At 35.8% G+C, this 17098-nt stretch overlaps 1 protein-coding gene across 2 annotated transcripts in view; it reads left to right on the top strand.

Annotated features, from left to right (window-relative positions):
• Window positions 1-17098, top strand: part of LOC109411545 (serine-rich adhesin for platelets) — a 225833-nt gene that overhangs the window by 143979 nt on the left and 64756 nt on the right. Inside the window, exon 8 of one of the 2 annotated variants that reach the window (XM_029854066.2) lies at window positions 15351-15437. The exons of the other annotated variant lie outside the window; for it this stretch is intronic. Within the exon in view, the coding sequence (XP_029709926.2) occupies window positions 15351-15437 (87 nt within the window). The remainder of the gene's footprint in view (window positions 1-15350; window positions 15438-17098) is intronic. 2 annotated transcript variants of the gene reach the window in all.

Genomic DNA, 17098 nt, shown 5'->3' with positions numbered 1-17098 from the left:
GGGCACGCACTTTCCGATATGCACAATCGAAGCGTTACCGTGCCATGCCCTAATACCGTGACCTTAAGGACGCTCTTCACTTCAAAGAGCCCTGCAAAAATCAATAATTCATTATTCTTGATTTTTCAAACGCTATATTATTGCTTATTGTGTATATTATGTATAATAAATATGATTAATTGAATTCCAAATGTTTAATCCATTGTTAACCTTTCAGTACTCGCGCCAATTTTTGTTACGCGAGCAGTCGCGCGTTGTACTTTGTACAACACCCATACATTCTGAAATATCTAAGGATCCTGATTGTTCAGAAAAGGACTGTCTTCGGCAAAGTTGTTGTAAATTTCATGGGCTACTTGATGCTGACAAAGTTGATTCGTAATACGTCCACTAGGCGGCGCTAGTGAGCAATTTCATGTTATATCTTATATCTCACGATCCTGATGTCTTAGAAAGATGGTGTCTTCGGCAAAGTTGTTTAGTAGGTAAACGGCTTACAGATTATTGGCCGTTTAATTGGAAATTCCACCACTAGGCGGCGGTAGTGAGCAAATAAACTTTATATCGTATGTATCTCGGGAACCTGATAACTTAGAATGATGGTGTCTTCGACAAAGTTGTTTGGTAGGTTAAGTACTTACGGATGATTCGCAGTTTAATTTGAAATTTCATCACTTGGCGGCGCTAGTGAGCACGTAAATATTATATATTATGTATCTCTGGACCCTCATTACTAAGAAAGATAGTGTCTTCGGCAAAGATGTTTGGTATATCAAGGGCTTATAGATGAGTGACAGTTTGATTTCAAATGCCACCACTAGGAGGCGCTAGTGAGCATGTAAATTTTTAATCTCATGTAGCTCAGAATCCCGTTAAAAAGGCACGGGACACCGTCTTCAGCCAGAGGCTGTACAGACTGAACAGAACTCAACACTAGACCATGGACACGACATACATTACATGCACCAGTGGATAGCATGGTGCGGTTACACACTTGGTAACGCTAACCGAACGGCCACGAAGCTCCACTTTGCTCAGAAAGATGGTGTCTTCGGCAAAGTTGTTTGGTAGATCAAAGACCAAATGGAGGAAAAGTTACCTCTCGTGCCGACTTTCTAAAAGATCGAAAACTTACAGATAGTTGTCCGTTTGAATCGTAGTTTCACCACTAGATGACGCTAGTGAACATAAAAAATGTATATGCAATAGTTCTCAGGATCAGGGAATGAAATTATCGATCACGATCGCGATAGTTGAAAACTCTCCCACACGCATTATCGGCGAAAAAAGACGTGCGATAAATTCAGACCCGGGTTTCTCCCGAGAATGTATTTTCGCTCGTTCCGCAGCGCCGAAAATCGATTATCATCAGCAATGAAAAGTTGACTGGTTTGCTTTTTGCTCTTTGTTTGCCTTTCCGTAGTCCCGTCGTCACCGGCTGTAGCTTTTATGTATAAAATTTCTGTCCTCTCTCGTGCAGCTAGTGTGGTCGAGTGGTTATGGTGCGCGCTCATACACATTTTTGTGGAGGGTCTAGGTTCGAATCCCGTTAGCGGCAAATTTTTGTTATTTGCCTTCTGATAATTATCGCGATAACTTTGCAGAGGCGATAAAGTTGGATAGCAAAAATGAAAAGATCGATTTCCAGTTTTCGGCTATCTTTGATCGGGGACAAACAGCAACGACCGATAAACATTTCTCACAGGAAAAGTAAAAACAGAAAAAATCGGTTGCTCGATAAACGCTGTTTTTCGTCTCAATTTGCTGATAATTTCACTCCCTGCTCAGGATCCTGGTTACTAGAAGAGAGATGGTGGTTTCGGCAAAGTTGTCAAATAGGTTAAGTGCATTTGGTTGATGGGTTGTTGAAATCAATATTTCGCCAGTAAGTGGTGCTAATGAGTATGCAAATTTTATATCTTATATATCTCCGAGTCTGATTACCTGGGAAGTTGATATCTTTGGCAAGGTTGGTTGGTAGATCAGAAGACACCATTTTTCTAAGTGATCAGGGTCCTGAGACATATGAGTTATAAAATTTGAATACCCACTAGCGCCACCTAGATATGGAGTTTTAAATCATACGGCTCTCCATCAGTTAGTGTTCGATCTACTAAACAACTTTGATGAAGTCATCATCTTTCTAAGTAATCAGGATCTCGAGATATATGAGTTATAATATTTGAGTACTCACTTGCGCCACCTGGATGTGGAATTCCACATCATACTTGTCTTCATCAGTTAGTGTTTGATCTACTAAACAACTTTTCAGAAGACACCATCTTTCTATGTAATCAGGGTCCTGAGATGTATGAGTTATAAAATTTGAATGCCCACTAGCGCCACCTAGATGTGGAGTTTCAAACCAAACGGCTCTCCATCAGTTAGTGTTTAACCAACCAAACAACTTTGCCGAAGACACCATCTTTCTAAGTACTCCGGATCCTGAGTTATATGGGATATAAAAATTACATGCTCACTAGCGCCGCCTATCGGTTGAAATCTGAATTTCTCAGATCACATCGCGAAGGCCCTTGATATCCCAAGTAACTTTGCCGAAGACACCATATTTCTAGATCATTTAGATTTTAAAATACACTAATTCACATTCAACTGTCTATCTTATCTTAAATAAAGTACGTTCTTCATATTGCGATTTTCAATTTTCCGCATTATAAGGAGTTATACAGTTTTCAAAAAAGGTCTTATAATATTCCAAATAAGATTCCTGTAGAATACATTTGGGGTTGACATCGATAGAAAAGATGGTTTCAAAGTAACAGTCGATAATTCTCATGTGTTGTACAAAGTACAACAGCGCGATTAACGGAAGGTTAAAATCAGAATCGTAAAACATAGCATTGTTCCTAATACCGTGTATGTGACCCGCATACATTGGTGGTCCGTTGAATCATCACTATATCAATCATACTAAGTTCATACTTAAAAGAACCTGTGCGTCAAAAGTTGCCTAGAGATTTGTGCAATTGATTCATAAAGTAAAAAGTATCAATAATATTTTCAGTTTGTAAGTTTTAGCCGAAACACGGTATTTGGAACACAAAATGAACCATGCCCTAATACCGTGTATTGGTACTTTGCACTCATATTCTGTAAATATTTTTAATTGCTTATTCTTTGTAAGGATGTGCCAAATTTATCACGCCTAACTTGAGAAGGTTTAATATGCTAATGATTGAAATAGTTACTTTGTTAAAAAAATAATACACTTAGTAAAATATTTGAGGTTTTTGTCAAATACACGGTATTAGGAGGCACACGGTGTTAGGGCATGGCACGGTACTTTGACAGATGGTTTTGTGCCGAACAAAAAAATAGAGCGATTCCACGAACAAGTGGGAAATTTTTCCAGTTTTTATTTTTTGTATTTTTTGATTTGCATGAAACCTTGCATACAAGTTTTTGGGGAAGAAAAACGCCGTTTTGCATACTTGGTTCGCCATTTTGAATCTAGCCTTACTTATGAGAAGGGTCTATGAAAAATGCACATGATATCTTCAAAAAATTGTATCTCGAAAACGGTTTGTCCGATCGGTTTGGTGTCTTCGGCGAAGTTTTAGGCAATTGTTGGTGCTATATGGAGAAAATATGCACGGTGAAAAAAAATGTTTGGTTTTTGTGATTTGAACTAAAATATAAATTTTCCCTCAAAAGTGACATGTCAATTTTTTTTTATTATCCTTATGTTATAGCTAACTGAAAATGCTATCTAGTGCACAGTGGGTTGTTCTGGAGAAAAATAGGTTACAATGAAACAAAATGGTTTTAAAAAAATTCGGTTTTCAGAAAAAGCTATTAAGTAAAGTCAAAAAAGTTTGTCGCCCTAATTTTATTAAAGTACATCAAATTTGCAAGAAAAAAGTACTTCGGTAACATTTTTCTAAGATGCACCGTTTAGAAGATATTACTAATTTAATATTGATTTTTTTGATAACTTAATAAGTTTTAGCCCTTTTCGGATGTACTCCATGTTTCTCCAGTTTCAAAAGTATTTTTTTTTCGGAAAGATTGGAAAATTTTGAGTTAAAATGACACTGACAGCTTAAATATTTGAGTGAAATTCTCTGCCTTAAAAGTATTTTGAAAAAACAAGTTACAAAATCCCACTATCAGGAACAATGATTTCTTCCAGTGGTTTTTGGTGTATTGTGTTGAAAATGTGCATTCAACTCTTGCATATCGCAAGCTCCTCAATTAGCAAGATTCAAAAGAGCGAATAAGGCTTATTTTTCAGGGGTGGTATTTGTGCGCAATAAAAAATAACATTATATACCTCATTTAGTTCACCACTGGACTGCGAACTGCGACTTCATAAGTGCGAAAACGTAAATAAAAGTGTGCGTTTGCATCAAATCAGGTTGATGTTTTCGGCGCACTATTTCTTCAATCTATGGTGAACAAGTGCTCTGAAGACACCGAGTTGATTTGATGCAATCGCGCACTTTTATTAGCGTTTTCGCACTCGTGAAAACTAGTGCGATAGTCCAGTGGTGAACTAAATGCGCTATATTTTGTACATCAATTTATTTTTATTCCTGTATTTTTATCAAATTATTGTTTACACAACTTTCTTAACAATATCGAATATTTTGGCATCATTGTCAGGACAGTTTGAATAAAGCTTTGCCTTTATTGTATTTTCTGATAGAGGAAGAAATGAGTGGAATTTTTGAATTCCTTGAATTGTTTTTGCATTATTATATTGATTATTTAGCTGCAAAGATATATTTTCGTATTCTTCTGTAGTAGAAAAACAAAATGACAACTTTGTAAGTTCTTCTTCTTTTCGTTTGTTTGCCCAATTAAACAACTCTCTTGCAGTCTTTATCGAGTGTTCGCGTTCTTTGGCTAAACTTGCTCTGGTAGCCATGCGTTTTATCGTACCTCCAATAGCATCGCATGGACCTTTTCCGTGCGATGTTGCGAAGAAATGCCATTCAGCGTCAATACCATACTTTACTTTTCCTAATACCGTGTATGTGACCCGCATACATTGGTGGTCCGTTGAATCATCACTATATCAATCATACTAAGTTCATACTTAAAAGAACCTGTGCGTCAAAAGTTGCCTAGAGATTTGTGCAATTGATTCATAAAGTAAAAAGTATCAATAATATTTTCAGTTTGTAAGTTTTAGCCGAAACACGGTATTTGGAACACAAAATGAACCATGCCCTAATACCGTGTATTGGTACTTTGCACTCATATTCTGTAAATATTTTTAATTGCTTATTCTTTGTAAGGATGTGCCAAATTTATCACGCCTAACTTGAGAAGGTTTAATATGCTAATGATTGAAATAGTTACTTTGTTAAAAAAATAATACACTTAGTAAAATATTTGAGGTTTTTGTCAAATACACGGTATTAGGAGGCACACGGTGTTAGGGCATGGCACGGTACTTTGACAGATGGTTTTGTGCCGAACAAAAAAATAGAGCGATTCCACGAACAAGTGGGAAATTTTTCCAGTTTTTATTTTTTGTATTTTTTGATTTGCATGAAACCTTGCATACAAGTTTTTGGGGAAGAAAAACGCCGTTTTGCATACTTGGTTCGCCATTTTGAATCTAGCCTTACTTATGAGAAGGGTCTATGAAAAATGCACATGATATCTTCAAAAAATTGTATCTCGAAAACGAATTGTCCGATCGGTTTGGTGTCTTCGGCGAAGTTTTAGGCAATTGTTGGTGCTATATGGAGAAAATATGCACGGTGAAAAAAAATGTTTGGTTTTTGTGATTTGAACTAAAATATAAATTTTCCCTCAAAAGTGACATGTCAATTTTTTTTTATTATCCTTATGTTATAGCTAACTGAAAATGCTATCTAGTGCACAGTGGGTTGTTCTGGAGAAAAATAGGTTACAATGAAACAAAATGGTTTTAAAAAAATTCGGTTTTCAGAAAAAGCTATTAAGTAAAGTCAAAAAAGTTTGTCGCCCTAATTTTATTAAAGTACATCAAATTTGCAAGAAAAAAGTACTTCGGTAACATTTTTCTAAGATGCACCGTTTAGAAGATATTACTAATTTAATATTGATTTTTTTGATAACTTAATAAGTTTTAGCCCTTTTCGGATGTACTCCATGTTTCTCCAGTTTCAAAAGTATTTTTTTTCGGAAAGATTGGAAAATTTTGAGTTAAAATGACACTGACAGCTTAAATATTTGAGTGAAATTCTCTGCCTTAAAAGTATTTTGAAAAAACAAGTTACAAAATCCCACTATCAGGAACAATGATTTCTTCCAGTGGTTTTTGGTGTATTGTGTTGAAAATGTGCATTCAACTCTTGCATATCGCAAGCTCCTCAATTAGCAAGATTCAAAAGAGCGAATAAGGCTTATTTTTCAGGGGTGGTATTTGTGCGCAATAAAAAATAACATTATATACCTAATTTAGTTCACCACTGGACTGCGAACTGCGACTTCATAAGTGCGAAAACGTAAATAAAAGTGTGCGTTTGCATCAAATCAGGTTGATGTTTTCGGCGCACTATTTCTTCAATCTATGGTGAACAAGTGCTCTGAAGACACCGAGTTGATTTGATGCAATCGCGCACTTTTATTAGCGTTTTCGCACTCGTGAAAACTAGTGCGATAGTCCAGTGGTGAACTAAATGCGCTATATTTTGTACATCAATTTATTTTTATTCCTGTATTTTTATCAAATTATTGTTTACACAACTTTCTTAACAATATCGAATATTTTGGCATCATTGTCAGGACAGTTTGAATAAAGCTTTGCCTTTATTGTATTTTCTGATAGAGGAAGAAATGAGTGGAATTTTTGAATTCCTTGAATTGTTTTTGCATTATTATATTGATTATTTAGCTGCAAAGATATATTTTCGTATTCTTCTGTAGTAGAAAAACAAAATGACAACTTTGTAAGTTCTTCTTCTTTTCGTTTGTTTGCCCAATTAAACAACTCTCTTGCAGTCTTTATCGAGTGTTCGCGTTCTTTGGCTAAACTTGCTCTGGTAGCCATGCGTTTTATCGTACCTCCAATAGCATCGCATGGACCTTTTCCGTGCGATGTTGCGAAGAAATGCCATTCAGCGTCAATACCATACTTTACATACAAAGGCTAGAAAAGTTTTTTCGGTTTTTATACTGTGAAGCAGCACCATCTGACATAAAATATTTTTTTTCATGTTTTTATTTTGATCAATTTGTAAAAAGTTTATCATTTTATCAATAAACAAATTAACAGCGACTGAATCATGTCTTAGTTCTTCTGAAATTATAATGAAGCTAAAATGTTTAATTTGCATATTTTCATTATAATATATTAAGAAAGGATGGATTGTGGCATGTTGCACGTTCCAATGGTGTGATTGAACTTCATCCTGCAAAACGAAGCTGTAATTTTCAGAAAAGTCACAAATAGCTAAAAATTCACCATCTTGCAAGTTTTGTTTTGTAGTTTTCAAAAAATTGGATTGTTCGGTTTTTAGAAAATCATGCGGAATCAAACTTTCTAAAAATTGAAGAAGATTGTAAATTGTATATACCTGGAATGAATAAAGAGTGCGGCGGTTGTTGATTGAGGTATCAGTCGGCAGCCGTCTAGTTTGATGGAAGGTGATTACTGCGTTATTTTTATTTATTATTAAGAAACGGTCATCGACGGAACTAGCCTCGTTATGGCCAGCGCATTCTGGTTAGCGATCACAGTCTTTGACACCATTTTGTCGATATTCGGCTGCCTTTGTCTCCAACATTCGCAACACAAGCAATCAAACTACTGTACGAAACAAAAATGTCGAATGAATGCGCTTGACCACGATTGCGTCTTCGGGAGATGGTTCGGTTTTTGTTATTCCTGTCTTTCCCATAAAGAGAGCTGTTTTGGATAAATGTATGTGTCGTAATCGATTTATCACACACGAATAAACTAATATTATACCAATCTTAATCAAAATTGGCTGAAATCTTGCGAAAAGCTGGAATTAGACTAATGTCATCGTGTCAGACGACGTTGATTTGATCCACTTTTTTGTTTATTGATCTTTGTTCTGCCGCTTGTGTTGTGTGTAAGAGGTAGCGGTCGCGCTCGAATGAAACAAAGCAAGCTGACACCCGACCGCGACAACGAAACGAAGGTAGTGAAAAGTGTCGAATGTTTACAAGCCTGGGCCAGCGTGGCCATGGTGGACTAGTTCCAACAAAGACCATGTTTACAATCACCAACTGTACGTAGTACAGCTAACTGGTATCTAATTACCTGTATCTTATTCCTTTTAGCACGTTTTCAGCAGAAGGCACCAAAAACCACTGGAAGAAATCATTGTTCCTGATAGTGGGATTTTGTAACTTGTTTTTAAGGCAGAGAATTTCACTCAAATCTTTAAGCTGTCAGTGTCATTTTAACTCAAAATTTTCCAATCTTTCCGAAAAAAATACTTTTGAAACTGGAGAAACACGGAGTACATCCGAAAAGGGCTAAAACTTATTAAGTTATCAAAAAAATAAATATTAAATTAGTAATATCTTCTAAACGGTGCATCTTAGAAAAATGTTACCGAAGTACTTTTTTCTTGCAAATTCGATGTACTTTCATAAAATTAGGGCGACAAATTTTTTTGACTTTTCTTAATAGCTTTTTTTGAAAACCGTAATTTTTTAAAACATTTTTTTTTTTTCATTGTAACCTATTTTTCTCCAGAACAACCTACTGTGCACTAGATAGCATTTTAAGTCAGCTATAATATAAGGATAATTAAAAAAATATTGACATGTCACTTTTGAGGGAAAATCTATATTTTAGTTCAAATCACAAAAACCAAACATTTTTTTTACCGTGCATATTTTCTCCATATAGCACCAACAATTGTCTAAAACTTCGCCGAAGACACCAAACCGATCGGACAAACCGTTTTCGAGATACATTTTTTTGAAGATGTCATGTGCATTTTTAATAGGCCCTTCCCATAAGTAACGCCAGATTCAAAATGGCGAACCAAGTATGCAAAACGGCGTTTTTCTCCCCCAAAGACTTGTATGCAAGGTTTCATCCAAATAAACATATATGAAAATTACTCTTTGCTGAAATGATATGGAACAATAGAGGTAATAAACTATAGAGGAAGAATGTCGCTGGCGTCGCTGCCGAAACATCTCTTGCTGGCGGAGATAGGCCGGGCTATAAGTGTCAAAGCGAAAAAGTATGCAGTTTGACAGATAGATACCCGACATGTTTGCGAGCGAGAACAAAGGGAACAGCAGCGACATTCGTCCTCTATAGTTTATTAACTCTATTTATGGAACCGCTCAATATTAAAAATATGGGTGTTTTGACGTTTAAGCCTGTGTGCCATACGTATAGTGACACAAAACAAATCAACTTATGTACGAAAAATGATTATGGCTAACAAAAGCTTGCAATTAATTAGTATTTATCTATTAAAGTGGAAAGTGACTAATAATTGTGTGTGACCCATAAATTAAATTGTGCAATGAGTGTACTTTTAGAAAATCTTCACCTTAAGCATTTTTAAAGACAAGGTGTAAATAATGGGCCGGTTTCAGCGAGAATTACTCCTTATTTATTAATTACCGATTTTAAACCAAAATGACAATCTTTGGTCATGGATCAATCTATTCTATTTTTCATTATCAAGAAATTGATGGCATATGTAAATTTGGTAGAAAAATAATATTTAATTAATTCAAGCCTAACTTTACCAAACACCGTATCTAACAAAATTCACGAAAGAAGAAAAACTAAAGGGAAGTTCACTGTTCCCATAGCAACTCATACATTGAGCATTTTAGGAACGTGAAATATCCGGGTATTTTTTCACAAATCAGCCCCAAAGGTGAGTGACACAAGAAGTCCTTAACGAGATTCAGCACCTTATGTGAAAAACTCTTTTTTGTTTACATATGTTACATACGGTGTTTGGTAAAGTTAGGCTTGAATTCTGCTTTATAGAGCTCATGCTCATGAAGAAGCTTCTGTCGCTGCTCTTCCCGAAAAAACTTTAATTGCTGCTGCTTGCTTCACTTCTGCCGTTGTTATTATTATCGCAACATTTTGCAATGCATTTCAGATTTCTTCGATTGCGCTGATATTTTTATTCATTATTTTGGGGGAAAAAGTTCGGCTATAATTGCTATTTTCTATAGCCTAATCGATAGTGCTGATTTTTCTGAGTATAACGTGATTTTATTGGATTCCAATAGCTTTGTTGTGATGGTTAAAATAATAAAACAGTTTTAATTTTCGTGGATAGATAAAATGACAGTTCGACCCGAACAAAAAAAAATCCCATACAAACTTTAAATGCACTTTAAAAATAGTTCCCGCACTCTAAAAATTATGAAATTTTGGATTTCGACTAATTTTTGGATGGAGAATCCGATAATAAAATTATCCGAATACCCCTAAAGAACACAATAAACAAACGTAAATAAAACAACTTGAACCACAACAAAGTCACGCACAAATTTTGAACATCCAGCTGCTGGTAAGTGTAACTTATGTAACTTCCGCTAATCTCTATGTAGAAGATTTCTAGTGAAACCTAACGTCGGACGAAATGCGCTGGGCAGCGGATGTGGCCGCCTTCTATCCAGCGCACTTTGCCCGAGGTACGTTCAACGCACGGTTTAGGAGAAAAATCGATTTTCGCGTGTCAATAATTCCGATTTTCAACTGCACGAACAATAGCATCCGATGGTGTTCATGGCGTCCGCACTCCAGGGTTGGGAATACTCACTCGCAAATAGTTGTACTCAGTACTCACTTGCTACTATTTCAGTTCAGAAGCATGCTATAAAAAAAAAAACGCTGTATGAAGAACTTTCACACTGTAGTTTTTTTTCTAAAAATTTGCCGAATTAATCAAAGTCGCACATGCACACGAAAGCCATAAAATGGTCATCAGGCCGAATGACCATTAGGTCGAATGGTCATTAGGCCGAATGATCATTGGGTCTTATTTTTTGCCGTTACGTCCCCACTGAGACAATTCCTGCTTCTCAACTTCTATGTTCTATGAGTACGTCCACAGTTATTAGCTGAGAGCTTCCGCTTCCAATGACCATGTTGTATGTGTATATCGTACGGCAGGCACGAAGATAAACTATAATAAAAAAGTCAAGGGAATTTCCTTTACGGAAAGTTACTGGACCGGAAAATTGAACCAAGTGCCCAACCTCAGCATGATTTTTCCTTCTTCTGAACATATATCGTTCTTTCTAGTATAATTGTCAAAATAGTTTTTAGCACTGAAACTGCTGATATTTAAATCATAAATTTTTCCTTCTTTTATACATAGGCTACAATGACGATTCGTTCGTTGAGAACTCGTTAGATGGGCTGTCTCGATGGTTGAATGATCACTGGTTGGGGCAAAACCCAACTAAAAAGCACTGTCAATGTCAAAATAGATGTCATAACGAGTTTGACGTCTGACCACCGTCGCATCACAGCTCCTGTATACAGAACGTTTACGCAAGTACACTCAGCGAAAAAAACTATCGAAATTCATCGAAATACCTTATGAAAATTAGCTATAACTAATTCTTATGGATGCCATAAAAATACCTATGTCATGAAAAGAACAAACAAAATCTTAAAATGACGCAGACTGGATTCGATTCACGAACGTCGGGATCACCGAGCCCGTGTTTTATCCACACGGCTACCGACGCTTGAGAATATCATGTTGCTAAACATGAATAAAAGCCAAACTGTGAGACGATTTTTCGTCATAGAGTGACCTTATGAAATTCATCCGAATCATTATGAATTATTTAACGGCCGTTTCATAAGTTGGGCCTTGTGGAAATCTTAAGGTTATTTGGCTGAGTGTATGTGAGTGTTCCGTGACGTATTTCTCGTCACTTGCGTGTGTCTAGTGCATTTTGATCAGTTGTCAGTTGCCCCAACGAACGAACACGATTCGCTAATCGGGGCGCAGTCGTGACCCAACCAGCGAATCCGGACTGTATTCTTTCTAGTTTTATTGTTAAAATAGTTTTTGGCAATAACTGTTAAAAAAGATAAAAATCACAGATCCGTTTCCAGTTTTCTGCTGAATTGCAATTCATCCTGATGACAATTCGGCTTAGTGACCATTCGGCCTAGTGACCATTCGGCCTAGTGACCATTCGGCCTAATGACCCTGCATCTTTTAGGTTAAACTACAACGGACTTCATACACCTTTTTTTTGATAGCATCATTCCGAACTGAGATAGTAGCAAGTTAGTATAACTTTTTCAAAGTGAGTAAAACAGATGAGATAAATTCAAATTATGTGTATACCGTTTCCAAATCAAAATGCTCAGTAAGGCCTGAAGTACACAGGGTCAAATATTTGACAAGCACGCTAGTTTGAAGATACCCATTAATGGGTACTTTAGTACCCATTTCAAACTAAAGTGGCTTAACCCATTTAATGGGTATTTGCCGTTTACCCATTAATGGGTATTGGCCACGAACTTCATAAAATGGGTATTTTTTACACCTGATCTCCAATTAAAAAATGGGTAATAAAACCCCATTATTTCGAGGGCAATATTGCAGATTGAGGTTAGGGTATTCGGCAAGACTTTTAAAAATGGAAAAGCAGAAAAGATGACACTGTAGTACATATTTAAAGTGTATATTTATTATGTAATATAAAGGACAGTTAGCTATATATATCTTATTATCTAATTATTGAATTATCCTTAATTTTTAAGCGGATCCGGCTTTCCAAGTTCATAGAATCACAGCATCGGGAACCCATCCTTTCGGGGACTTTTTCATCCAACTGCAATGAATAAAATATATGTTTCAATATCTTCAGAATTATCAGTATCGCTATACTCACATGATACCATGTCGTTTGTGCGATGTCGTTTTGCCGGTACAATGAATCACTATAAACTAAATATGTTTCTTTTGAAAATCACAAGACCAACGATGGCGGTTCTGAAAATGACAAACAATCATGCATACTATTTACCCATTATTTTCCGCAGAAAGAGAACTTCGTAATGTGGTTTAAATACCCATTATTTGAAGTAAGAAAAAGCCCCATTTTTTGACAGCTCAGTACTGTTGCAAAAAATGGATATTTCAGACCCATTTAATGGGTATTTGCGAACTAGCGTGAGGAAAGAACTCAAGAAACAACATCAGTTTGACACTAGGGGTAGGCGGGGCAATATGGACACCCTAAGGTTTTTGCCAACTTTAACTGGCAAGATGTCAAAAAAGTTTAGTTTTTTGATACATGTATCCTTTTAAAGTCTATTTAGCATCTATTGCAAAAGAATGCTCACGAAGAAAAATGATTTATCCACTTCAAAAAATATTTGAAAAATGTTAGTTTTTCATGACCGTCTTTAAGCATACGGGGCAGAATGGACACCCCCATGGGGCAATATGGACACCATGAGACTTTTACGAATTTCGTACATTATTTACACATATAAAGTCATTTCATTAAGAAACAACTACTATGAATGAATAATACGCCGAAGTAGTTCATTTTTGTTCAGTTAATTTAAATTCAGGCTGTTTTGGATAAAGCTTCGTTTTTGTCGGCATGTACAGCTGTGCCTAGAACAACTATTTTCCACTGCTGTCGTTTTTGACCAATTTGTTTCACCCTATGTCTACTTTAGTGAACATTTAACCGAAAATATACTGAAATCGAAGAATTTGGTTGGTTTGTGATTTAGGTTTTATTTTTCCCTTGCCGCTTCTTGCAAAAAGGTGAGTGTCCATTTTGTCCCGACAGCATATTTCCAAACTTGATTTTTGATATAATAAAGAAGAAAATATAAACATGTTAAGCATGTAGATACAACAGAACTACTTGCATGTGTTCTAGAAATATCAGGTTTTAATCGACTTGCAATAAATTAATCATTAAATCTTATTTTAGATGGTGTGAAAATTATAATTTCCATGCACAAAAAACGGAGGACGCAACTTTTTCGTGTAAAATCAAGTACCGTGAGGTCGCCGTTCACCGCTCATGTCCCATTCACCGCTCATTGTGAGTCAATCATACAAAAATGATCAAATGTTAGTAAAGTATCGTAACAAAAGTGAATGTAACATGCTGCCACTATAGAAAACTTTCATTTCACCAAGTTTATATATGGGTTTACCTGAAATCACGTTCTCAAAAAATATTTCTCACACTGCGCTGCAAGACCACATGGAAACTGTTCAGGGCAAACAGCGGAAGAAATATCCAACAGATAAAACCTGTTAAAGATTCCATGTTGACAAAACTTTATGAACTGAACGTCATGAATCATCAATACTTTGGTAAATAAAAGTTATTTCGTTTTTATAAATGAATAGTTTCTGTGATTCCACGAAAAAATAATCCAGTGAGCGGTGAATGGATCCATTATGAGCGGTGAATGGATGCATGAGCGGTAATAGGAGCCAAGAGATAACACATTTGAAGTTTTATTTTTTCGGTTGTAAACATATTTAGCAATCGTTTTATATTTTTTCTATGATTACATTACATTACATAATTGGCTTCTTTAGCGGTGTTGAGATAATTCTATATTCAGAATCTGCATGCAAAACTGAGCCGAAATCCAAATTTTCATGAATTTTGGTGCCCGGGAACCTACTTAAAAATCAGTTTGAAGTTTGTTTGGGAGCGATTTGTCGAATCACCCCTCGTCGCATTTTGTACTGGGCGGAGCTGTCAAGCAGTTGGCCAGCTGTCAAAAGGTGATTTCGAAAAATCTCTTCGAAAGCGATTTTAGGTACCAAAATGAAGTTCTAAAAATCTGAAAAAAATCATGGTGGTTCAGAAAAAGGTGCTCTTTTGTATAAAATCAAAAAATCAATACATTTTTCTTAATTTAAAAACTCAATTGTTGTTAACGTAAATTAAAGTTCAATATTCGCAAACGTCGATTTTTAATGTCATATGCTTTACGAAAATGCCGTTAAATGAGCGGTGAATGGCGACTTCACGGTATAATTTTAATTTCGAGTGTTTCTTTCCTGAAATTACGTTTTAGATAAATGGACTATATTCCCCATTCATTAAAAGCTCAAAAAAGTTCGCATGTTTCAAAATATTGAGGGTGTCCATTCTGCCCCGGGTGTCCATATTGCCCGCCTACCCCTAATGAAAATTCGATCGAGTCAAACAAGATATTTAAGCTTCTTTTTGGTCAAATACTTTACCATGTGTACTAACAGCTTAATTATGAGTAGAAATTAAAATATGTGATGTGTAAAAAAATAAGGTGGTTAAAAATACATTCATCATAAATTTGAAACATCGATTTTTATGTAACTACAGGCTCAACGTAAAATACTCATTTATGTTTTTGTTGTTATTTTCAGTCAGCACATTTCAAATTAAGCAATATGGATGGTGGACTCAATTTGTCGTCAGATATGCTAGAAGGCAACGAGTTAGAAGAACAACAGGTAATACAAGTGATATACAATTTACTTTTACACAGTGAACTTAACATTTGTAGAGCACCTAAACAGCTAACAAAAATGTGAAACTTAGTCTGACACCATTTGGGCAGGAGGACCTATTTTGGGCTCTTGCCGCTATAACTAAGTCACTTTCACTTTTTTTAGGAAACGCTTTCTTGGCATAGAATGTCTTGAGAAAGCATGAATTAAGTATATTGTGCGTTGCATAAAAAACACAGTTATGCTGACTACTTTTCCAGATCTTATATATATGATGGTCGAAATTCAATTACAGTGCAAATAACATGTGTAGTCACAGCAGTCATTACATCATCCAGTCATGTGGTGACCTTTTCCATGGAATATTAAAGAGCACTATGATGGAAAATTTAAAAACTAGATCTGTTTCCTTAGGTGACTATCTCTTCGACTGCGGCTAAAAGTAGTCACCAAAGTAGATTTTATTTCGATTCTGATTGAAACTGACTTAGTTATAGCGACAAATGCCCAAAATAGGCCCTCCTGCCCAAATGGTCCCCGACCCTATATATGTAATAAAATTACGTGTGTCATTGCAATCGATTTATCCAATCAAGGTCTTTCTTATTCTTGTGCAAAATTTCATTCAAAATTATTAGGGAAACACATATAAATACGTCCCCCATTTCTTATTTTTATTTTTATTACTAGGCTGACACAAATTTAAATTAAAACATGAAAGCATGAAAGCTCGTGCATTCACATGTTTTGATTCGCATTTTTAAGAGCACAAAACTGATAATGCTATTCGATGAGTGAACAAGCAATGAGTAGCATTTTCAGCTCTATATGTTGTTTACGTAACAAAATCCACTTATTTTGTATCTACAAGCCCGCCTTGGGGATTTTTTTTATTATCGTACAAATTTGTACGTAGGTTCTCGGAATTTAATGATTTTTTTTGCATAAGTAGGTAGGGTTCATATAGGTATATATGAACAAAAACTATATTGAAAAAAATCAGGGCCGCCTAATTTTCCGGAAAACTCCAGTGGAAAACAAACATTTTCTACAGACACCACCTACTTTGAAAAATCATAACTCAAGAACGAAGCATGACCATATGCGTAGAACATTTTTTTTCGCCATTTATGGTAAAAGTTTGCACTCAGGAATCTAACTCCCTGTATATCACAAACAACAAAAAGGACCGTGATGCTTCTTTGTTTGATCACGTAAAGTATCGGTTCCTGTTGGCACCAGGAGTGTGCATCTTTCTCTGTATACAGTATCTGTATATATACATCTACAAAAAAAAACACGCATACATTTGAACTTGATTTCCACTATGGTATATATTCCCATGGTAATTCCCATACAAACTTTGAAGGGCTTGTGCAGTCTCAATTTCCAACCAAATGAGCTCAAATTTTGGGAGAAGGCATAGAATATAATTAGGAATCGAATACGCGGTGTGGAGCAAAAACGATTTTTTGAACCACGCTGGTATCTATATATACAGGGGATGGCCAAAATGTTTGGGATAGGCAACTTTTTTTCTCCCACAAAAAAATTCAACATGCTGTAACTTTTTATAGAGTGCATCAAAAAATCTCAAATTTTGACTGTTGGTCAACCTATTATGTGTGCATCATTGGTACAAATTTGGGCTCGATTGATTCATT

Source organism: Aedes albopictus, chromosome 2, assembly GCF_035046485.1.
Source record: "Aedes albopictus strain Foshan chromosome 2, AalbF5, whole genome shotgun sequence".
Classification (NCBI taxonomy): Eukaryota; Metazoa; Arthropoda; class Insecta; order Diptera; family Culicidae; genus Aedes; species Aedes albopictus.
Note: the sequence above shows the minus strand (reverse complement) of the source record. Positions and strands in the feature narration are given on the sequence as shown.